Source organism: Mauremys mutica, chromosome 2, assembly GCF_020497125.1.
Source record: "Mauremys mutica isolate MM-2020 ecotype Southern chromosome 2, ASM2049712v1, whole genome shotgun sequence".
NCBI classification, from domain to species: Eukaryota; Metazoa; Chordata; order Testudines; family Geoemydidae; genus Mauremys; species Mauremys mutica.
In genome coordinates, this window is record NC_059073.1 from 4,394,876 (window position 1) to 4,419,534 (window position 24,659).

Below are 24,659 nucleotides of genomic sequence, written 5' to 3' on the forward strand. Positions count from 1 at the left end.
GTTTGTGTTGCTACAAACCACACAGTTGTTTGCTATTTCAGCCCAAGAAAACCCAGGCAGTGGCTGATCTCTTGCTGGCAGGATCCCTGGGCCGATGGGGCATTGCTTGGGGCATCTGGATACTTGGCTGGTTCCAGTCTGCTCCATATTTCAGACTCCGATTCATGGGTTCTACAGCCTATTCTGACCCTCTGGTCTGACTGCCTGTATCACACAGGCTGGAGAGCCTCATCCCGTAACTTCTGCCTACAGCCCACAATTTCTGTTTGAGCCAGAGCAGGTCTTTTAGAAATATGTCTGGTCTTGAGTTGAAGACATCAAGTGATGGAGAAGCCACCATGTCCCTCGGTGAGTTGTTCCAGCGGTCAGCGACCCTCACTGTTAACAATCTGAACCTTATTTCTAGTCTGAATTTCTTTAGCTTGGATCTTGTTCTGCCTTTGTCTGCTAGATGAAAGAGCCATCTGCTATCAGAAGTCTCTTCCCCTTGTAGGTACTTACAAACCGAGATCATCACCTCTTAACCTTCTCCTGGATGAACTGAATAGATTGGGCCTCTTAGTCTCTCACTACAAGGCAGGTTTTCCAGATCTCAGATCATGCTTATAGCCCTTTTCTGAACCCTTTCCAATTTGTCAATATCCTGTTTAAAGTGTGGATGCCAGAACTGGATACAGTGTCCAGTAATGGGCTCACTACTGCAATATACAGAGGTATATTCCTGCTCTTGCTTGATATTCCTCTATAACTGAGAATTGTGTTTGCCTTCTTAGCTATGACATCCCACTGGGAGCTCTTGTTCAATTCGTCCAACTCGGGTTCATTGGCCCCATGTCCTTTTCAGTGTCACTACGTTCCAGGATACAGTCCGCTGTCTTGTAAGCGTGACCTACATTCTTTTCCCTGGACGTATGTGTGACGAAGTGGGGCTGTTCTTAATGTTTCCTCTGAATACTGTGTGGGTGCCTCAGTTTCCCCTGTGCATTTCTTAAGCCTCTAGGGGGTGAGATTGTTGCAGAGCAAAGGGCCAGTGTGCATAAATGGCCGACACTCTGTCTCCTGGCAACTAATGGCCGGGGCCCTTCCCCCCTGCAAGGGGATGCTAAAGGTGTGGAGAACAAAGAGATCAGGTGACCTCCTGGCTCGGGAAAGGAACAAAGCCCATAGAGGAGGGGCTGGAAGGGGTGTCAGTTTGGAGCTGGCTGGGGACGAGGAGTGAGGGCAGACGTGGGGGTCTGGCTCACTGCCCCCTCCAGGATGGACCCAGCTGAGGGGTCCTGTTCTCTGTTCCTACAAGCTCTGTTTTAGATCATCTAATAAACCTCTGTTTTACTGGCTGGGTAAGAGTCACATCTGACTGTGAAGTGAGGGTGCAGGACCCTGTGGCTTCTCCAGGACCCCCACCTGGGCGGACTTGCTGTGGGAAGTGCACAGAGGGGCAGAGGATGATGAATGCTCCAGGGAGAGACCCAGGAAGGTGGAAGCCGTGTGAGCTTCTTGCCGTGAAGACAGTCTGCTCCAAGGGAGAGGAGACTTCACCAAAGTCCTGACTGGCTTTGTAGGAAGCAGTTCCAGAGCATCACCCAGGAACTCCGTGACCTTACGTTTGACAGTGCTGAAACACGTTCTTCAGAGGAACCCATCTTCCCAAGACTGGTCTGTACAACTGACCTGTCCCCATCATTTATCACCCCACCAATGTTTTTGTCATCTGGAAATGTTACCAGAGATGGTTTTACATTTTCTTGCAGTTCACTGATGAAGATATTGAATAGCATCGGTCTGAGGACAGATCCTGGCAGGACTGCACTAATCCCCACCCCCCGACTGGGTGCTTGCTCCCCATTTATAAGTACTTTTTGCAATCTGTCGGTTAACCAGATTTTATTCCATTTAATATGGGCTACATTGCTGGTGTATAGTGCAATTTTTTTATCCGAACGCCAGGTGGCTCTAAGGCTTTCAGTCGTCCAGGAGTCAGAGTGTGTCAGCACAGTCACCTTTATCAACCAAACTTGTAACCTTATCCAAAAATGATATCAGGTTTGTGTGACAGGTTTTGTTCATAAAGCCATGTGGCTTGGCATTAATTATGCTGCTATTCTTTATTCCTTCAATGACTGCCTCCCATACCAGCCGCCTGATGGCTTCTTAGCCTGACATCGGTCCCCGGTAATCTGGCCTATAGTTTCCTAGATCATTCCAAAAAGCAGCAAAGAATCCTGTGGCACCTTATAGACTAACAGATGTTTTGCAGCATGAGCTTTCGTGGGTGAATACCCACTTCGTCGGATGCCGAAGTGGGTATTCACCCACAAAAGCTCATGCTGCAAAACGTCTGTTAGTCTATAAGGTGCCACAGGATTCTTTGCTGCTTTTACAGATCCAGACTAACACGGCTACCCCTCTGATACTAGATCATTCCATTTACCCTTAGTAAATACTGGCACTACGTTAGCATTATAAATTCAGTCCTTCCCCGGTGTTCAAGATGCATTAAAAATCCACATTAATAGTTCAGAGAGCTCCTCCACCACTTGGGTGCCAGTTCTCTGGTCCTGCTGATTTAAAACAGGTTAACTTTAGCAATGGCTGTTTAACATCCTCCCTAGTTACAGATGGGATAGAAAGGATTTCATTATCACTGTAAGATGTGAACACATCATCCTGCTTCTTTCTGAATACGGAACAGAAATGTTCATTTTGCGGATGACACAAAGCTGGGAGGTACAGGTCTGTTGCATCTTCTGCGCATTTAACATGCACGATTTCAGCTTTCCGCATTCGGCAAAAACAACAAAAAAAGAGAAAAGTAACAATTTTAATACTGTACCTGTAGTGCGGGCGATTCCGCCTGCCATTGAACTCAATGTAATTTTGACTATACGCGGTTTTTGCTTTATGTGCTAACCGCGGAACGGAACCCCCGCGTAAGATGAGACAGACCCGTATTGCTAACACAGAGAAGGACCAGGATATCATACAGGAAGATCTGGATGACCTTGTAAACTGGTGTAATAGTAATAGGATGAAATTTAATAGTGAAAAGTGCAAGGTCATGCATTTAGGGGTTAATAACAAGAATGCTGGTTATAAATTGGGGACACATCAGTTGGAAGTAACAGAGGAGAAGGACCTCGGAGTATTGGTTGATCACAGGATGACTATGAGCCGCCAATGTGATATGGCCGTTAAAAAAGCTAATGCGGTCTTGGGTTGCATCAGGCGAGGTATTTCCAGCAAAGATAAGGAGGTGTTAGTACCATTATACAAGGCACTGGTGAGACCTCGTCTGGAATACTGTGTGCAGTTCTGGTCTCCCATGTTTAAGAAGGATGAATTCAAACTGGAACAGGTACAGAGACGGGTACTAGGATGATCCGAGGAATGGAAAACCTGTCTTATGAAAGGAGACTCAAAGAGCTTGGCTTGTTTAGCCTAACCAAAAGAAGGCTGAGGGGAGATATGATTGCTCTCTCTAAATATATCAGAGGGATAAATACCAGGGAGGGAGAGGAATTATTTAAGCTCAGTACCAATGTGGACACAAGAACAAATGGATATAAACTGGACACTAGGAAGTTTAGACTTGAAATTAGATGAAGGTTTCTAACCATTAGAGGAGTGACGTTCAGGAACAGCCTCCCAAGGGGAGTACTGGTGGCAAAAGACATATCTGTCTTCAAGACTAAGCTTGTTAAGTTTATGGAGGGGACGGTATGATGGGATAGCCTAATTTTGGCAATTAACTGGTCTTTGACTATTAGCGGTAAATATGCCCAATGGTCTGTGATGGGATGTTAGATGGGGTGGGATCTGAGTTACTACAGAGAATTCTTTCCTGGGTGTCTTGCTGGTGACTCTTGCCCACATGCTCAGGGTTTAACTGATCGCCATATTTGGGGTCGGGAAGGAATTTTCCTCCAGGGCAGATTGGCAGAGGCCCTGGGGTTTTTTTTCCTTCCTCTGCAGCATGGGGCACGGGTCACTTGCTGGAGGATTCTCTGCACCTTCTGGTCTTGAAACCACGATTTGAGGACTTCAGTAACTCCAACATAGGTTAGGGGTTTGTTACAGGAGTGGGTGGGTGAGATTCTGTGGCCTGCATTGTGCAGGAGGTCAGACTAGATGATCATAATAGTCCCTTCTGACCTTAAAGTCTATGAGTCTATGAGTCATTGAACACTTCTGTCTTTTCTGCATCATGATTGATAATTTTACCATCCTTATCTAGTATGAGACCTATACAATTGCTAGGATTTAATTTGTTCCTGATATATTTAAATAATTCCTTCTCCTTGTCCTTAACTCTACTGGCTATAGACGTTTCATTTATAACTTTTAGCTTCCCTTATCAATTGTCTGCATGTTCTAATTGCTGATTTGTACTCATTGCTACCAGTTCCTCCATTTTACTAGAGAGAGAGAGAGAGAGATGCTGTCACTTCCACTCTTAACAAGGATTTTTTTTTGTTTGTTTTTTTTTTAACTGGAAAAAAATCTTCTTTCATGATTGTAGAATTGTGTTTTTGGGGATGCATCTAATAAAGTATTCTTAACAGTTCCCAATTATCATTTAGATTTTCTTTTTATATATTTCCTCCCACTCAGTTTTGCTCATGATTGTTTACAGCTTTGGAAAACGTTTAAATCACCATGTGTATCTATTACCTCCCTGACCATACTCTGTCTGCACACAGCAAATGAAATTAGGTCATGGTCACTTGTACCATCAATTTTTAGTTCCATTCATCTTTCGCCATCAGAATGAGAGCTAATAACTTTTTGTGCTAGAAAGTTATAGTCTATGAATTTTAGAAACTCTACGGATGTTTTACTTCGCTACAGATCCAACCTCCTCCTAATCCAACCCTCTAGAGCCGTCTCGGCAGCAGATTGCATGAACTGGTGTCATTCTGCTGCTGTTAGTTCATTTTCAGAAACACACTTTATCACAGTCTGGGCTGCAGTCCAGACCAGTGAGGCGTTGTGGTGGCAGCTTTTGCCCTCTAACCCTTATGTGCTTAAAAACTTTGCTACTGGGACTCGGTCCCTGGCTCACAACTTGGCAAGGTGACCCCAGCACATTCCCAGTCCGAAATTGTCCCCAAACCTGTAGTGTGCCGCCCTCTCCTGGAACACCCAGAGAAATAATAAGGCTTGTTTGTTTCTTTAAAGAGACAAAAGCATCTCCCAGTGGGGTCAATACACCCTTCCCTTCAAACACAGCACTGAGCCGGTTTATTGTACAGATAAAACAAGTTGGATGAAGTGATACCAAGTAGAAGGATTAAAGTTTGACAGGGTCACAAAAGGCAAAAGTAAAAATACGCGTTGTAAGGCTAAGATCTAACTCCACAAGCTACCGTCTTTGCTCAGGGTAGTTTCCCTACCAGTCTTCCATTCCCAGCGACTTCAAGCCCCTTGGCTGAAGGACCCGCTCAGCTGGCAAGAGGCCCCTCGTGTCTGTCCAGAGATGGATGCCGACCTGGCTTCTCCTCTCTCCTTATATCTTCCCAACCTCACCGTTTTGTCCCCAGGCTCCGGGTGACCTCACGCCGTTCTGCCGTTCCTGTGGCTTCCCATCCCCCGCTGATTCATATGTAAATAAGGCTGCCGTTGTTCTTGGTCCTGCCTTGCTTGATTTCACTGGAGACAGGTCGATAGCTGCCGTCCCTCCCGTCTGGGAGGGAACCTGCTTCTCCCTGTGTCCGGTCACAGACTGTGTGCGAGGGGCAGGACTGGAAGAGTAGGAAGGGCTGCAGGTCAGAGCTGAGGCCGGGGCATTGGCAGAGCTCGGGCAGGTGGCAGGACTGACTAGCAGGCCAGGCCAGCGCCGAGGAGCATTGCCGGAGCGCTGTGTTCTCTGGAGGCCTGCACAGGGCCGGTTCATGCTGCCCCAGGCTCTCGTCAACCCTAGCAGGGAACAGCAAAGCGGCAAACAGAAGAGTGCTGCTGGTCTGCGTGGCTCCGGGCTGGCTCCGGGCTGGCCTGCGTGGCCCCGGGCTGGCCTGCGTGGCCCCGGGCTGGCCTGCGTGGCCCCGGGCTGGCCCCGGGCTGGCCTGCGTGGCCCCGGGCTGACCTGCGTGGCCCCGGGCTGGTCTGCGTGGCCCCGGGCTGGCTCCAGGCTGGCCTGGGTGGCTCCGGGCTGGCCTGCGTGGCCCCGGGCTGGCTCCAGGCTGGCCTGGGTGGCCCCGGGCTGGCCTGCGTGGCCCCGGGCTGGCCTGGGTGGCTCCGGGCTGGTCTGCGTGGCCCCGGGCTGGCTCCGGGCTGGCCTGGGTGGCCCCGGGCTGGTCTGCGTGGCCCCGGGCTGGCTCCAGGCTGGCCTGGGTGGCTCCGGGCTGGCCTGCGTGTCCCCGGGCTGGCTCTGGGCTGACCTGTGTGGCTCCAGGCTGGCCTGCGTGGCCCCGGGCTGGCTCCAGGCTGGCCTGCGTGGCCCCGGGCTGGCTCCAGGCTGGCTCTGGGCTGGCCTGGGTGGCCCCGGGCTGGCTCCGGGCTGGCCTGGGTGTCTCCGGGCTGGCCTGGGTGTCTCCGGGCTGGCTCCAGGCTGGCTCTGGGCTGGCCTGGCTGGCTCCGGGCTGACCTGCGTGGCTCTGGGCTGGCTCCAGGCTGGCTCCGGGCTGGCCTGCGTGGCTCCAGACTGGCTCTCCTGACTCACCTTTGCTTTTGTTTCAGAGCGTGACGAGTTTTTTCCTGACGCAGCCAGATGAGTTTGAGCAGCCCCAGGCCTCTCCCTCGGGAGGCGAGATCCCATCCTTCGTCCTCCAGTTCGAGGACACAGAATGGTTCAGGCAGATCTACCCCGTCCTCAGCTCAATGGTGAGAAGCTGCCTCCGTCTGTGTCACTGGCCAAACACAGCAGTGTGGCCGAGTGAGCAGAGTACAGGACTGGGAGCTAGGCGCTCCTGAGGGTTAACCCCGTCTGTGCCACAGGTTTGCTGTGTAACCGAGTGCCAGCCAGTGCCCCACCGGAGTGGGTAATGAGATGGGGGCTCTGAGGTTTAGCCAGTTAACAGTGAACCGGCACTGGAGGCTGTAGAGTAGCAGAGTGCCAGGTATTATTGTGGTGTGTGGTTTACAGGGGCGGCTCTAGGAATTTGGCCGCCCCAAGCACGGCGGCATGCCGCAGGGGGCGCGCTGCCGGTCGCCGGTCCCGCGGCTCCGGGGGACCTCTTACAGTCATGCCTGCGGGAGGTCCACCGGAACCGCGGGACCAGCAGACCCTCCGCAGTCATGCCTGCAGGAGGTCCGCTGGTCCTGCGGCTCCAGTGGACCTCCCGCAGGCATGACTGCGGAAGGTCCGCCAGAGCCGCCTGCCACCCTGCCAGCAAAATGCTGCCCCAAGCGCGCGCTTGGCGCGCTGGGGTCTGGAGCCGGCCCTGGTGGTTTAGAAGCTGTCCATCAATGGACTGGCGTTAATCCCGGTGCCAGGATTTCTGACTTCACAGTCCTGGCAGCAGGGAAGAAGGGCCCATGGCAGCATGGCATGGGGAGGGTTCTCTGACACACGGTCGTGCATGCACACACAGCACTGGCTTCTGCTACGGCTTCTCCCACCTCTCGCTAGAGGCTGAAAGGTCATTTCGCTTCTCCCGGGGAGGCCGCAAAGGGCAGCTCAGTAAACTTTAATTTCTGTAGGTTGATGAATTTCTCTGCCTCGTTTCCTACCAAACCCCTGCCAAGCTGCACCCGCGCCTGCCTTGCCATGGCAGAAAGTCGGGGAGCTGGTGTGGATTTGGGGGTGTGACACCCCACCCCAGCCCCAGCGGGAGGAGGCTCTGAGCAGGCTCGTTTTCTCCTCACACATGGAAAGGAGGAGACAGGAATGGGGAAAGGAGTGTCTCTGAATGTCCCTCTTTGCCCCGTGTCAGGATTCCCTGCAGGGACTGAGCATGAGCAGGTTTGTGCGCCAGCTCCTGGAGGCGCTGCTCACCGTGGATGACGGTGCAAAGGCGGACATAGTCCAAGCCATCCTAACACTGCACGAGCAGGTCGGGGTGGAGAACGGCCATGAGGTCTGCAAGGCCCTGCTCCTCATCCTGAACCAGAGCGACCCGCCCAAACTGGAGGTAAGGATCTCTGCTCAGAAGGGTTAACATGCCCCAGCGCTGTGCTAACTGCAGCCCTGCACAGCTGTGCTCTGCAGGGCAGTGGTAATCCTTCCCCACCCCCTCCCCAGGATGGTCTGAAACGCTCCCTCTGGGTCTAGTTTGGAGCCCTCAGAACTGATGGGGATCGGTCGCTAGCTCTGGAGAACCTGTAGTTTCCTGGCCACCCCCAATGATCTCCTGGGAGCTGGAAGCAGAACTAAAATGAGTGGCTGTGTAATGGGGTTTGTAACCTCATCCGGAGCACGGTCAGAGGGGAGGAGAGCACTATCTTCAAAGGGGAGAAGGAGAGCTGCCCCCCACAGGCCCTTGCCCTATGGGGCCTGCTGAACTCCTGTGCACAGTAGCACATCTGGCTGACACCGCTCCATCGGCCAGCATGCTGCCATGGGAAGAGGTTTTTAGTGTTCTTCAGTTGCTAGTCCCAGCCTGAGCCTCCAGGTCCCATGGGGGAAGCGTCTTCCTTGCTGGGACTGGGGCAGGCCAATGCTCTGTCTTCTCTCTTCTCAGGAAAAGACTCAGAAAAAGTTTGTCCTGACCTCCCTGAATGCCCTCATGGCCTTCTGCAGAGACAGCAAGGAGCTGCTGCTGGAGCTTATGGCATACTTCCTGCACAGTCCCGTCTCCAGCAGGTGCGGGGCTGGCTGCAGGCAGGGACGACCAGCATGCAGCGTGCAGGGAGGGCTGGGGGTATGGAGCCTGTGACGATGCGGTTCTGGCGGGCCCCAACTGAGAGTGCCAATTCAGGACCAATTGCTCAAACAGGGCAGTCACAGCCCTAGGCTGGGGGTTTTCCACCTCTAAGGCAAACCAAACCAGCCAGCCAAAGAGGACTTCGGTCTCACCCCACTGGCTAACCACAAGTCACACGAGCAATTCCCTTAGACACTCCAGTCTCCCAGTATCACCACCAGTGCACTCGTCCTGGGGATGAATGGTTATGAAAACCAACACCCCAATAAAGGAAAAAGGTTCTCTCGATCCCAAAGGACCAAGCCCCAGACCCAGGTCAATATACACATCAGATCTTACCCACAAATCACGCTGTTGCCAATCCTTTAGAATCTAAAATCTAAAAGTTTATTCATAAAGGGAAAAAGGTAGAGATGAGAGCTAGAATTGGTTAAATGGAATCAATTACATACAGTAATGGCAAAGTTCTTAGTTCAGGCTTGTAGCAGTGATGGAGTAAACTGCAGGTTCAAATCAAGTCTCTGGAGAACATCCCCCGCTGGGATGGGACTTTCAGTCCTTTGTTCAGAGCGTCAGTTTGTAGCAAAGTCCCTCCAGAGGTAAGAAGCAGGATTGAAGACAAGATGGAGATGAGGCATCAGCCTTTTATAGGCTCTTCCAGGTGTAAGAACCTCTTTGTCCTTACTGTGGAAAATTACAGCAAAATGGAGTCTGGAGTCACATGGGCCAGTCCCTGCACTTTGCTGAGTTACAAGGCGTATCTGCCTCCTCTCAATGGGTCAATTGTGTGGCTGATGGTCCTTAATGGGCCATCAAGCAGGCTGGGCAGAGCTAACACCAACTTGTCTGGGGTGTCTCCCAGAAGCAGAGCACAAATTTGAAATACAGACAGTACAGAGCCAATACTCATAACTTCAACTACAAAATGATACATGCACACAGACAGCATAACCATAACCAGCAACCCAGAACCTGGTCTTAGACACCTTATATGAGCCCCTTTACATAAGATTTGGTGCCACTACAGGACTTTGGTTGCAACCATGTTCTATATGGTCCCAGATTATATCAATAACGTCACAGAGCCATGCACTCCATCCGTGACCGCAGACTCCTGCCCTCCAGGACAAGGGTGAGCTCTGGGCTCCGTTCCTGGGGGCACTGGTTGCTCTAGATGAGGAAAGTCTGGGTAAAGGGCCTCGCACCAGGATTGTACTGCAATCCCAGGGCTGGAATCAGCGTGCTGCACTCATAGGCTGTCCCAGGAGGGTAGCAGCCAAACCCCTCCCGTGCCTGTTCCCCCGAGCTCTGTCGGAGATCCCACGGGGTGCAGCACTCGGTCCTCCAGTGAGCGGGCAGGGAGCTGAGGAGTAGCCAGTGCTGCTCATCATGGTAGCTCCTGTCGTGAACAGATTCCAGCTGTGGCTAACTCTGCGCCCCTCCAAGACAGAATGAGGGCAGGCCCAGGTCACCTCTGTCTCCTCTGCTTCCTCTCTGCCTCTGTGCACAGTCTCCCCATCCTCGGCGAGAGGGTCCTGTGCAGCCCCGGCTATCTGCGCCCCTGCATCGAATCCGGCGTCTCCCTCTCGCTATCATTTATCTGACGGGGAGGGTCGTGGGCATGCAGGTGCTACTGGACTCACTCGCTCGTAGGCGATGCCCATTGGACCCTGTCGAAAGGAGACGAGCCCGAGCCTTGGAACTCAGCCTGGGGGGCCTTCACTTCTGTGTTCGCCCCTGTCCTTAGGGGAAGCCAGCCAGCTCCAGAGCAAAGGACAGCCTGCAAAAGGCTGGGCACGTTGCAACGCTCCGGGATGCTTGGGGCTGAGGGCTCAGGCTCTGGCCAGCGTGTAGTGGGAGAGGGACTTGGAGACCCCCTGACAAGCAGTGACAGATTTAAGCCCCCATCCCCTTGGTCTGAGGATCTGAGTTCTGGCTGGCCTGGGGTCCAAGAGCGCTTTGGTTCACATTTCCATCTGTCAGGAGGAGCCCACCACTGGGGACTGGGGCAGGCGGTGCAGGAAGGAAGTGGGGGTGCAGGCAGGGCGTGAGGCTGGCCCCCGCTGCCCCACACTGCCCCGTGTGTTTGAATTTAGCACGCTGCCACGTTACACGCCAAGGTGTGAGCTGAGACATCCCATAATGCATAGCGTGGCTCGGGGCTAAACTCAACCCCCCGGGGCAGAGCGTGGGGCACAGAGCAGGCAGTCGCTGAGGGAGCTGGGCCCACCAGCCATCACGGCTCGAGGCAACGGCAGAACCACTTCCAACCCCCTCAGCTAAAGGGAGGAAAGGCTCCCCCCCCCCATGCTGGGCCTGTCAGGTGGTGGGTACATGCAGCACAAGCCATTCGCAGCCTCGGCTGTCCCTGGGGGTGTCAGTCTGATGCTGCCAGAGGCTCGCACCTCAAGCCAGCTCGCCTGGCCACGTACCGGGGAGCTCACTGAGCTGTGTCTGATTAAAGCTAGTTAGCATCGGCTTCCGAGGGGAGGGACAACCGTCCTCCAGACGCTGATTTCTCCCTTGCTCTCAGGGGGTCCATTAAGGCTCTTTTCATAGAGCTGGGCCTGGAGGATCCGCACAACTATTTCTACCAGGAGATGGACTCTTGGGACCTTGCCAGGGAGACGCCTGTCACCAAGGCAGCGCTGAGGAGAACCTGCGCACAGTGGCTGGAAGGAGTGATGCAGGATTTCCAGGTGCTGCTCCTCTGTCACTCGCAATCCCCCCTTTCACCCCTCCCGCCTAGGGCTGGGCCTGGGCTGCCTGGAATGTGGGGTCAACTCTTCAGCATGGGGGGGTCTGTTCCTGCCAGTGGGAAGCCGGTAACCAGGGCACGGCCCCCCAGGGGCTCTGAGCCCTAGTGCCGATGGCTCAGAGCAGCGGCCGGGCAGGGACCCCAGTGGGTTCTCCGTCTCTTCCCTCTAGCCATTATGCATGTGTAAAAACCAGCACTCGGGGCAGGGGACGGAGCTCCCGGGGAGTGGGGGAGCGAGGGAGCAGGCTAAGGCCTCGTCTACCCTTGAAGTGCTGCAGTGGCGCAGCTGTAGCACTTCAGCGAAGCCGCTGCCGATGGGAGGGGCCCTTATTGTCGGAGTTAATCCACCTCCCCGGGGGGTGGTAGCTAGGCCAGGGGGCGGATTCCTCGGTCAGCCTCGCGCTGTCTCCATGGGGTTAGGTCGGCACAGTGAGGTCTCTCTGGGCGGTGGGTTTTTCACACCCTGACTGACGCAGCTAGGCCCGTGTAGACCAAGACCTAGGGAGAGGGGGGCTAGTTCAGAGAAAGGGGAATCTGCAGAGCTCAGAGGCCTGGCTCACCCTCCCAAAGCAGCTGTGCCCACAGGCTGCCCTCCGTAGTCCCTCCTCAGACACGGGTCCTCGCCTGGGGGCTGAAAATCTTACTATATAAACGCGCCCAGCTGAGTCCTGCTGCCGCGAGAGACTCCCCATCCCCTCTCTGCTTGGATGCTCTGTCCAGATCGGGAGCTCCTGCAGCAGGGCCCTTCTCTTCGGCCCTCGGCCTGCAGCCCCAGCACACTGCTGGTGTGATACGAATGATCATCACAGTAATAACCTGCCAGGCAGCGAAGCAGAAAGGGGCTGGAAAATTTCTGCTTCGGGGTCTCACAGCTGCTTCCTTCCTGATACTGGCCTGGCCTCCTCCTGCCTGCTCCCGTGTTTTCTCCACCACTGCCTGCCCGCAGGTTGTGGGATCAAAGCAACCAGCCCCAGGTTACATGACGAGATTCTGTGAGTTTGGGGGTTGGTGGGAATGGGGAGGTGCAGTTTTGACTGGTTCCGTCTGTTTGCGCCAGGATCACAAGAGCAGCACGTTGGAGCCGTTCCAGGCACGGGCGGGGAAAAGGCACTTCCCTGGCAGCAGCCCAAAGGTGAGGCCAGTGCCGCGGAGGTGTGCTCAAGCCAAGCTCCCGTTGCATGGCCCAGTGTCTCCCAGATGATACGTCTCAATGCCAGGACAAGCCCCACCACCGGCTCTCTGCCCCAGCTGCTTCCTCCCGTCCCCAAGTATCTGCAGCCTGAGCCCTTGTAATATTGTCATTACTGCTGCCGAGCGGTGCCATGCAGGCTGCTCCCGCAGAAGGGACGAGGCGTGACCCCCACCCCTCCAGTTGCTGGCAGGATGAGCAGACCCACAAAGCAATGCCCACAGCTAGTGCCCGGTAGTCAGACAGGAAGTGTCCTAGGGCTCAGATACCATGGTGATGGTGCAGTATATTCATGTTGCGGGGCTTCTGCAGGATGGATTTTCCTGTCACTTTCAATGGCTCTTTCTTCTGTGTAACGGAAACAGCCCTTTATATTGGATGTAACCACTTCAGTGCCAAATGCACCTGGCAGAGGCTCGGGTGCCTGCCCATCTCCCACATACAGCGTGTCATTTTGAAGCACTGTCATGCCTGCGGCAGTACCTACGCTAGACAGGCAGCCCTTGCTGATGTTAATTGGCATCTGTCCTTTTGCAGGCTAAGAAAGCTGCAGGGAGAAGCAAGGTTTTTCCATCTGCTGGCAGCCCAGAGCCGCCAGTGGGGCCAATAAACGCAATAAACCATTTCTGTAAAGTGCAAATGAAGAGGGATTTGGAGGATCTGAAACAGCCAAAATCTGCTGGAGCCCAGGAAACCAAGAACACAGTGATGGCCTTGCCTTCCATTGGGAGGTAAGTTATGCAACAGGAGGAGCCATGTGAACTTGGGAGGCCAGTGCGTGGTCACAGTGGCCTGGCTCAGAGGGCCTTGTGTGGTCATTGCAAAGGACTACAGCAGGGGTAGGCAACCTATGGCACGCATGCCAAAGGCGGCACGCGAGCTGATTTTCAGTGACACTCACACTGCCCGGGTCCTGGCCACCAGTCCAGGGCGCTTTGCATTTTAATTTAATTTTAAATGAAGCTTCTTAAACATTTTAAAAGCCTTATTTACTTTACATACAACAATAGTTTAGTTATAGATTATAGACTTATAGAAAGAGACCTTCTAAAAATGTTCAAATGTATGACTGGCACGCGGAACCTTAAATGGGGGTGAATAAATGAAGACTCGGCACAGCACTTCTGAAAGGTTGCCGACCCCTGGCCTACAGCAATTTGTTCTCATAAACCCTGTAGGCAAAGGAAGTCACACAGCGCCAAGGGTAACAGCATGCTCTTTAGGGTGCTGGGAGGAGGTGGAGTCTGATTGTTTTCTACTGCTGCTGTTCTTCCTTTTATTATACCCAGAACAATGCTGGGTGCTTACCAGAGCCTGGCGCCAAGAGCCTGCAGTCTGCACTTGAGAAAATACGCCATGAGTTGAGCAACACCCCGTTCAGACTTAGGGCTAAACTTAAAAGAAGTCTAAACTTGTTAAGATATGAAACGCCATAATTAAGGCACCCAAACAACCTTCACTGTACCCTGCAGGGATGCAATGTGATAACGATCGAATTCTTAGTGTCAAATAGTGTTTGAAGCCATAGGGTACAGCTACGCTGCAGCCAAACACCTGCAGCTGGCCTGTGACAGCTGGCTCGGGCTCATGTGGCTCAGCGTAGATGTTTGGGCTCAGGCTGGAGGCTGGGCTCTAGGACCCTGCTCCCTTGTGGGAGCCCAGCCCGAGCCCAAGGCAGCGGATGCTGGCCAGCCACGGGTGTTTTACTGTCGTGTAGACGTACACTTAGGTTAGATTAAACTGATTTTTAAAGCGATATTAGATTGTTTCGTTTTACTTTTGTTCATGTTGTGCTGCTCTCCCATCCCATCAGCTCTCTAAGCAGGCACATGACAAGGGGAATTTAACCAGCTCATCTCTGGGGCTAGCTCTTTTTGGTACTCTACCTGGTTCTGGGCTGTTGAGCCTAATGCTATCATCATCCTCACTGTTTCTTAGTGACTCAGCTGGGGAGGGATAGCTCAGTGGTTTGAGCATTGGCCTGCTAAACCCAGGGTTGTGAGTTCAATCCTTGAGGGGGCCACTTAGGGATCTGGGGCAAAAATTGGTCCTGCTAGTGAAGGCAGGGGGCTGGACTCAATGACCTTTCAAGGTCCCTTCCAGTTCTAGGAGATTGGCATATCTCCTATTATTACTTCTTGAATTAGCTCCTGTGTGTATCTTAAATCCAAGTGAAGAATATCTCCTCTAGCATGTTCTAGCTTTTCCATGAAGCAGTCACTCACAGTAGCAAGAAATTGTTTCTCTAAACTTTGTCCTGTTGTGCCACGGGACCAAAGTTCTCCGTGTCTCTGATCACAAAAACAAGTGAGCATGCAGTGAAATGAAAAGGTGAGACATTCAAAACCGAGGAGAGGCAATACTAATTCACACCCCATGTGTGAACAGCCTGTGGGTCTCCCTGCTACAAGAAGTCATTGAGGCCAGGATTCAAAAAGGGATTGGCTATCATTTATGTTTATATATATATATAACATTTCTATGGCTATCAAAATATCCAGAATTGTTTTGATTAACGATAACAAATTCAGGAGTGGGCATTAGACCTCCTGCTTCAGGGCTTAAGTCAATCGCTAGCTATCAGAGACCAGGACAAACCCGAATGCAGGGGGCAGATGATCCCACAGCCGCTTCTGTGGAGTTCTTACACCTTCCTCTGAAGCATCCAGTGCTGGCCACTGTCAGAGGGAAGATACTGAACTATCAGGTGGGCCTTGGGTCTGATCCAGTCTGCCAATTCCTGTTCCCAGGCAGGCCTTCACCTGATCCTTTATTCTGGGCCACACCATCCTTCATTGCATCCCCCTTCACTTGCCACTGAGGACCATGCCTTATGAGCATGAAATGGAGCCGGTCGCATCCACCCTGAGCTTTAATACAAAAGGTGTGATTGATGACACCTACTGATCCCAGCATGCAATGCTGCATCTGTATCCAAGAGGCAAGGTTGGAGCATTATGTGCTGGGGCCTGTGGTCACTACAGTGCACATGTCAGTAATAGGATAACAGGGGCTCACATTACACCGTAGGATGCTATGGGTTGCACTTTGGCCACCCCCGAATCGCACGCCATTTGATAAAACCGCAGTGAGAAATCACGCCTAGCAGCTTTACGGGGCGGGATGTCATACTACCAGCCAGGAGCAGGCCAGCACTCGTGGGTTTCCCTTCACACCCGCTTCCATGTGTAAGAAAAAGAGTCTCCAGCACTGCAGAGTGCAGAGAATAACGACTGTTTCTGTGCCAGAAGCCAGGCCATCTTGCGGCTCGGCGAGACCAACACTATGGCGCGAAGGAGACCACCCCAACGTAAGTAGTGGCTCTTACCACCTTCTCCCTGATTTTCTCTGCCTCTCTCCTCCTTGTAGCCTCTCTCTCTCCCATGTTAACAGTGACCTGAAAAACTTCTCACCAGTCAGGTGCAGGGTTCTGTATTTAGTATTGTAGCCTTAATCGAGATCGGGTCCCTGTGGTACTGGGGTAGTACACCTAGGGGGACACAATCCTTTCCCCAACAAGCTCACAATGCAGGTTAAGAGCAGACATGACAATGGGTGCCACAAACCAGCAACCCATGGGTTGGACTAGATGACCTCCTGAGGTCCCTTCCAACCCTGAGATTCTATGATTCTATGATTCTATGGGAGGGGAGATAAAAGGGTTACACTGATAGTAATAATTCAACAAGTGTTACTTACGAAGACTCACTGGGTCACACCTGGATAAGTTAGGGTTTTTTAAAGGACATGTAAACAAACCAGGTGTTGAAAGTTCCCCGCTGTCCAAGTGACTCACAGCTGGAGAGGGAGTCACACATCTGCTGTTGACTTAGAACAACATTTCCTCAGCTCTCATCCCCTAACGCCCCTACTCCACTTGCGCTACATTGAGGACATCTTCATCATCTGGGCCCACGGGAAGGAGGCCCTTGAGGAATTCCACCATGATTTCAACAATTTCCACTCCACCATCAGCCTCAGCCTGGACCAGTCCACACAAGAGATCCACTTCCTGGACACTACAGTGCTAATAAGCAATGATCACATAAACACCACCCTATACCGGAAACCTACTGACCGCTATACTTACCTACATGCCTCCAGCTTCCATCCAGGACACATCACACGATCCATTGTCTACAGCCAAGCTCTAAGATACAACCGCATTTGCTCCAACCCCAGGCAGAGACAAACACCTACAGGATCTCTATCAAGTGTTCTTAAAACTACAGTACCCACCTGGGGAAGTGAAGAAACAGATTGACAGAGCCAGAAGAGTACCCAGAAACTACCTACACAGGACAGGCCCAACAAAGAAAATAACAGAACGCCACTAGCCATCACCTACAGCCCCCAACTAAAACCTCTCCAGCACATCATCAAGGATCTACAACCTATCCTGAAGGATGATCCCTCACTCTCACAGACCTTGGGAGATGGGCCAGTCCTTGCTTACAGACAGCCCCCCAACCTGAAGCAAATACTCACTAGCAACTACACACCACACAATAAAAACACTAACCCAGGAACCTATCCCTGCAACAAACCCCGTTGCCAGCTCTGTCCACATATCTATTCAAGGGACACCATCATAGGACCTATTCACATCAGCCACACCATCAGAGGCTCATTCTCCTGCACATCTACCAATGTGATATATGCCATCATATGCCAGCAATGCCCCTCTGCCATGTACATTGGCCAAACCGGACAGTCTCTACGCAAAAGAATAAATGGACACAAATCAGACGTCAAGAATTATAACATTCAAAAACCAGTAGGAGAACACTTCAGCCTCCCTGGACACTCAATAACAGACTTAAAAGTGGCAGTTCTTCAACAACAAAAAAACCTTCCAAACCAGACTCCAACAAGAAACTGCAGAACTGGAATTAATTTGCAAACTGGAAACCATCAAATTAGGCTTGAATAAACACTGGGAGTGGATGGTGTCATGGAGTGAGGGGGAGACCAGGTCCTGCACCCCCGGCTTCCTGTGATTCACCATGACTCTCAGCCAGCCAGTAAAGCAGAAGGTTTATTTAAACGACAGGAACACAGTCCAAGACAGGGCTTGCCGGTACAGACAACAGGACCCCCCTCATTTAGGTCCATCCTGGGGGTGGGGAGGGAAGGGAGGCCAGAGCCCTGTAGGGAGGCCAGAGCCCCATCTGGGCTCCTTTCCATTTTCCAAGCCAGCTCTAAACTGAAACTCCCTCCAGCCGTCTCAGCCTCCCCCCGGCTCCTCCCTCAGCCTTTGTCCAGTGTCCCGGGCAGAGGTGTCACCTGGCCTCCAACCCCCTCCTGGGTTCTCATGCTCCAGGCTCAGGTATCCTCCCTCAATGAAAGTCTCCCATCCCCAGTGCAGACAGTCCCAGAAAAACTCCCCTGCAACCTTCCCAGGTCAATACTCCCCACTCAGTATTCAAAGAACCCATTAAGAACATTCCCACATTGTCACAGATGGGTCACTATAAAAACTAAAAACTAATTTTCCCCAACTGTTACTCACACCTTCTCGTCAACTGTCTGAAATGGGCCACCCTGATTACCACTACAAAAGTGATTTTCCTCCTGTTGATAGCTCACTTCCACTTTTAATTGGATTGTCTCATTAGAACTGCCCCCCCCACTTGGTAAGGTAACTCCCATCTTTTCATGTACTGTGTATATATATTCTGCCTACTGTATTTTCCACTGCATGCATCTGATGAAGTGGGTTTTAGCCCATGAAAGTTTATGCCCAAATAAATATGTTAGTTTCTAAGGACTAACAAGGACTCCTCATTGTTTTTACATCTGCTGCTGGTGTCACACACTCTCTCATGCCAGCTGGAATGTCACTCACTAGCAGGGCTGCAGGCAGTGATCAAAGTTTCCCATTCAGCTCCTCTTCCTGCCCACAGGAGGCTGCTTCTCCCTGTTCCCTCAGTACAGGCCAGCCCCGGGAGGGTAGGAAGTGGTGAGGAACAGGTAACCAGCACAGCTCTTCAGTGGTCCTTGTTCCAGCCCCTCTGTCACGCAGTGAATTTCCCTCTCCCTGAGCGTGTTAGTGCATCAGTGTGTTGTAACTCATGCTTAGGAACAGTGTGACTTACCCTTCTGAACTGTTTTATGCTGAGTTTATTCGGGGGTGGGGGTGGGGGGAGAAGAACCAATTAAATGGTTGCTCCTGTTGGTTGTGTCTTTGGATGGGTGGGTTTGTAACTATGTAGAACCTTAATACAAAGACCCTCCTTTGTCCTATGACTGCAGAGGTGTTATCTGTCCACTTTATCTCGAATGGTCTCTTGTAACATGTGTTAACTTCTTATGCTCATCAATCTGTTCCACCTTGTATTTAGCTATGACACTCTGAATATCTTTCCCAGACTTGAAGAAGAGCTCTTTATAACCTTAAAAGCTTGTCTCTTTCATCAACAGAAGTTGGTCTAATAAAAGATATGACCTCAACCACCTTGTCTTTCTAATATCCTGGGACCGACATGGCTGCAACAACACTGCAAACATTTGAAAAAGTAATTTCCAAAGTCCCTCACTAATTTGGTTTATAGGAATGGAGAACAAAGCATCAACAGCAAGCAGACAGCACTTCAACGAATCCTGAAACAACATACATGAGCGAATGCATCATCTCAGTGTTAGTGTCCTATTAGGTTGGACAGTGACCTATTAGATATGAGCATGCACGCAATGCTTATCCTCTTATTTCTGGAACCGCTCACCAGTGTAATTACATTTCACATCCTTGTGGAGGGAAATACCAAAGAAACCAACCATGAAGTAGCATTTAACTTCAGAAAGGGGATTTGCACAAAAATGAGGATGCTAGTTAAATGGAAATGAAAAGGTACAGTCAGAAGTGAAATGCCTGCAAGCTGCATGGGAACTATTTAAGAACACCAGGATAGAGGTTCAAACTAAACGTATACGCCAAATATAGAAAACAGTAAGAGGACCAAAAAGATGCCACTATGGCTAAGCAAAAGACTGAAATAGGTGGTTAGAGACAAAAAGACATCCTTTAAAAATGGAAAGTCATATCCTACTGAGGAAGAGAGAAAGGAGCATAAACTCTGGCAAGTCACATGTAAAGTAAACGTAGGCAGCTAAAAAAGAATTTGAAGAGCAACTAGCAACTTAAAATCTAACTGCAATTTTTTTTAGTACATCAGAAGCAGGAAGCCTGCCAAACAGTGGGGCCACTGGATGATCAAGGTGCTAAAGGAGCATTCAAGGAAGACAAGGCCGTTGTAGAGAAGCTAAATGAATGGTTTGCATCAGAGGGGAGCCGTGTTAGTCTGGATCTGTAAAGGCAGCAAAGAATCCTGTGGCACTTTATAGACTAACAGACGTATTGGAGCATGAGCTTTCATGGGTGAATACCCACTTCGTCGGATACTTGTGTCGTGGGTATTCACCCACGAAAGCTCATGCTCCAATACGTCTGTTAGTCTGTAAGGTGCCACAGGACTCTTTGCTGAATGCTTTGCGTCAGTCTTCACTGCAGAGGATGTGAGGGAGGTTCCAACATCCAAGCCATTCTTTTAGGTGACAGTTCTGAATAACTGATCCGGATTGAGGTGTCAGTAGAGGAGGTTTTGGAGCAAATTGATAAATTAAACTGTAATAAATCACCAGGACCAGATGGGATTCACCCAACAGTTCATAAGGAACTCAGATATGAAACTGCAGAACTACTAACTCTGGTATGTAGCCTCTTGCTTACATCAGTCTCTGTGCCCGATGACTGGAAGATAACTAATGTAACATCAACTTTTTAAAAAAAGGCTCCAGAGGTGATCCTGCAATTACAGGCTGATAAGCTTAACTTCAGTACCAAGCAAATTAGTTGAAACTATAGTAAAGAACAGAATTATCAGACACATAGATGAACATGAATGTTGGAGAAGAATCAACATGGCTTCTGTAAAGGGAAATCATGCCTCACCAATCTATTAGAATTCTCTGAGCGAATCAACAAGCATGTGAACAAGGGTGATCCTGTTGATACAGTGCACTTGGACTTTCAGAAAGCCTTTGACAAGGGCAAAGATTCTTATCCAGAGTAAGCTGTCATGGGACAAGAGGGAAGATACTCTCATAGATCAGTAACTGATTAAAATATAGGAAACAAAGGGTAGAAATAAAGGGTCAGTTTTCACAGTGGAGAGATATAAATAGTGGTGTTCCCCAAGGATCTGTACTGGGACCAGTGTTATTCAGCATATTCATAAATTATCTGGAAAAGGGGGTGAACAGTGAGTTGGCAAAATTTGCAGATGATACAAAATTACTCAAGATAGCGTCAGGGACTGTGGGTCATGAGCCAATGGGGCTAGTCACTTCCACCTGCCACCCAAGTGACTTGATAACTGCTGCTGGAATAGAATCATAGAATCATAGAATATCAGGGTTGGAAGGGACCTCAGGAGGTCTCTAGTCCAACCCCCTGCTCAAAGCAGGACCAACCCCAACTAAATCAGTTGAACTCTGACAGAAGACTCCAGTCCAGGGATCTGATTGATTGGACATTGGAAGTCTTAACTGGTCCCCAGCTTCTCTTTAACTCAAGCACAGGAACAGGAAGTCCATGCAACTGGGTTCTCCCTACTTAGGGCTGCTTCCCCTGTGATACCTGTTCCTACTGCCTGCTACTGATCTCCTGGTAACCTGACCCCGTCTGCCTCCATACATCTGACCCTCAGTTTTGCTCTCTCGTTTGCCTCGAACTCTGACCTCCTGGGGTCTGACCCATCTTGCCTCCTGACTCCTGCTCTGACCTCTTGGTCACACCACCAACGCCCCAGCTTGCATGGACCACTGAGGCTACAGGAATGGGTCTGGTCAGTAGAAAGGACCTTACTAACCCTTCAGGAGCACGGGATGTGCTCAAGTGGGACATCTATCTTCAGGCAGACAACTCAGCCCTGCAGGCCAGGGTCATCCAGCTGACTTTGGAGAACCAGCTCTTGCAAGAGCAAGTCACACAGTTATGTGCAGAAAATGCTGCACTTCAGACAGGGCTTGTGCAGCCCTGTTCTCGGATGCCACTGCCGGAATGGTTTGATGGTCATTGCCAGTGATTCCAGGGATTTATAAACCAGTGCTGCCTCCTATTCATGATGTATGCTCAATCCTGTAACACTGATTGTGCAAAACTGAGCCTGGTCATCACTAGGCCGCCGCGTCTGGGAGCATGAGAGCCCAGTACTGTCAAACTGGGAGGTCTCCCTGAAAGCCATGTCGGTATTTGTGATTGGGTGTTCACTTGCCCTGAAGGGCTTAATGTAGCTTGAGAAGGGGCTAATTAACCCAACAGGCCAGAGCTGAGGGGAAGCAGCAATCCCCTGACTGAATAAGGAAGCCCAGCTGAGGCAGAAGGGGCCAGGGTGGATTTATAAATGACTGGGCAACAAAATGGCAGATGAAATTCAATGTTGATAAATACAAAGTAATGCACATTGGAAAACATAATCCCAACTGTACATATAAAATGATGGGGTCTAAATTAGCTGTTACCACTCAAGAAAGGTTCAGTGACAGTCAAAAAAGCTAAGAGAATAGTAGGAACCATTAGGAAAAGGAGAGATAATAAGAAAATATCATAATGCCACTATATAAATCCATGGTACGCCCACATCTTGAATATTGTGTGCAGTTCTGGTCACCCCATCTCAAATATATATATATGTGAATTGGAAAAGGGACAGCAAAAGAACAAGAGAAATGATTGGGGCTGTGGAACAGCTTCCATATGAGGAGCGATTAATAAGACTGGGACTTTTCAGCTTGGAAAAGAGACAACTAAGGGGGGGATATGCTAGAGGTCTATACAATCATGACGGGTGGAGAAAGGGAAGAAGGAAGTGTTATTTACCCTTTCTTATAACACAAGAACTAGGGGTCACCCAGGGAAAGTAACAGACAGCACGTTTAAAACAAACAAAAGGAAGTATTTCACACAATGCACAGTCAACCTGTGGAACTCGTTGGCAGGGGAAGTTGTGAAGGCCGAAAGTATAACTGGGTTCAGCAAATAATTAGACAAGTACATGGAGGATAGGGCCCTCAATGGCTATTAGCCAAGATGGTCAAGGACACAACCCCATTCTCTGGATGTCCTTAAACCTCCGAGTGCCAGAAGCTGGGATTGGACAACAGGGCATGGATGACTTGAAATTTCCCTGTTGTGTTAATTCCCTCTGAATATCTGGCACTGGCTACTGTCAGAAGACAGGTTACTGGGCTAGAAGGACCATTGGTCTGACCCAGTTTGGCCATTTTTATGTTATGTGCTGTCCTTTAGACAGTCATTTCTTGTGTGAAAATGCAATCCCATTAGGTGCACAATTGGCAGTCTTAGGTATATATCATAAATGTATATATGAACATATGACATTTAGGTAACACACAGCCATCTATTTTGGCCATAGGTAGGAACACACATGATGGAAAGAAATAGCAGTCAGAGCGTTATTCAGAACTACTGCATTTTTAAAAATTCTTTCTCTTAATGTATTTTTGTTTCTCCCTTCAAACACAGGTTTCTACCTTCCGCGGATTTTTCCACTCCCTTTGTTGACGGGATTTGTACATGCTATTAAATTGCCAGTGCCAAGAATCAACGTGAACCCATTTCCACCTGATTCTGACATGCCAGCTTCACAAAATACATTCATCTCCATGCATCAGAAAGTCCAGAAATATTTCATCCCAAAGTTCTCACTTGCAGATAGCTATCCCTGAAGACATGGCTAGCCAAGATGGCTTTGCATCGACCGGACTCCCAGACTTGATAATTAGCAGAGGTCATTGAACACAGAATGATAATGGGCTCTTCTAGGTCTGGCTGTGAGGAAACTAAATAAACTATAGTCTATATATATGGTAAAGATGGGAGACCCAGCTGAGAGTTATACACCATCTGGATGGAGCAAGCCCCACAAAACAAAACGCACTGGGGAAATAATAAATGAAATCAGAATTGTTCTAGTCAATAGCTTCAGACTCCATTACTGTCTCCTCTTCCCTGTTCTTGAAATGTGATGGAGAATCATTGATTGGCTATAGCTGTGTATCAAACTCCTAGTTCCATCAGCAAAAGGGACTGTAGCAATATATGGGAAATTAATCTCTGCTCCCATCCCTGCTTCCGTCTGTAGGAAGGGGAAGCACAGGGCAGCCGGAGAGGCAGCACCTTCAGGAGTGAGGATGAAAACATACCCTGACCAGTGGGAGAGTGGAGTTTACAGTGGAGGTTGTTGAGGCGCTAGATCTTGGGCAATGTTCATCCCTGCTGTAACCCCACTGCAGTCAGTGGAGCTACACCAGCAGTGAATGGCCTTTCAGTGCTGGGCCTCAGCATTTTTCCTCAGGATCAGATCCCTGGAAGGGTGCTGTTATCCCCTCTCGAAAACATGACAGAGAAGCACTAGTACAACATCAGTTCTGGAGAGGGGCAGTAGTACAATCTATGCCCTGGCATGGTTGTGGGGTGTGACAGTGTCTGCATGGTTGGTCTTTGCGGGTACTGTTTGCTCTGGGAAGCAGTGGTAATTTTAGGGAGTGGGCAGTGGTGAAATGGGTGGAGTGGCACAGCAGCTACTCTAGAGGGTACCACTTGGGAAAAATGGGGCATGAGACACGTAACTGCCCTTTGTCCTTTTGAACATGTACCCCCGTGACGCTCTGGCCCTGCTTTGAAATTTGGATTTCACAAATTCTCCAGACAGTTCAAAGTAAGAAATGGTTAGTAGTTAAATAAATGTGCCAGAAAGAGCAGGGAAAAAAGTAACAGCCATTTTAATGTAACACTTAGCATCTTAAAATATTTATTAGTCTTCATATAACCAGAAAGCATTCAATCTTTAATCATTTCTAGGAACCCATCTCATCTTTATTGTTATTG

General features: G+C 50.3%; 1 protein-coding gene across 9 annotated transcripts in view; it reads left to right on the forward strand.

Moving 5' to 3' along the window:
- The window catches only part of WDR97 (WD repeat domain 97), a 69,013-nt gene extending 45,278 nt beyond the window's left edge, over positions 1–23,735 (forward strand). For all 9 annotated transcript variants that reach the window (XM_045002814.1, XM_045002819.1, XM_045002822.1 and 6 more), the window contains 8 exons: positions 6,676–6,819; positions 7,872–8,069; positions 8,619–8,740; positions 11,335–11,500; positions 12,617–12,691; positions 13,286–13,479; positions 15,997–16,058; positions 23,295–23,735. In XM_045002814.1, coding sequence (XP_044858749.1) covers positions 6,676–6,819; positions 7,872–8,069; positions 8,619–8,740; positions 11,335–11,500; positions 12,617–12,691; positions 13,286–13,479; positions 15,997–16,058; positions 23,295–23,497 — 1,164 coding nt within the window. In that variant the 3' untranslated portion in view covers positions 23,498–23,735. The remainder of the gene's footprint in view (positions 1–6,675; positions 6,820–7,871; positions 8,070–8,618; positions 8,741–11,334; positions 11,501–12,616; positions 12,692–13,285; positions 13,480–15,996; positions 16,059–23,294) is intronic.
- Positions 23,736–24,659: the final 924 nt, after the last annotated feature.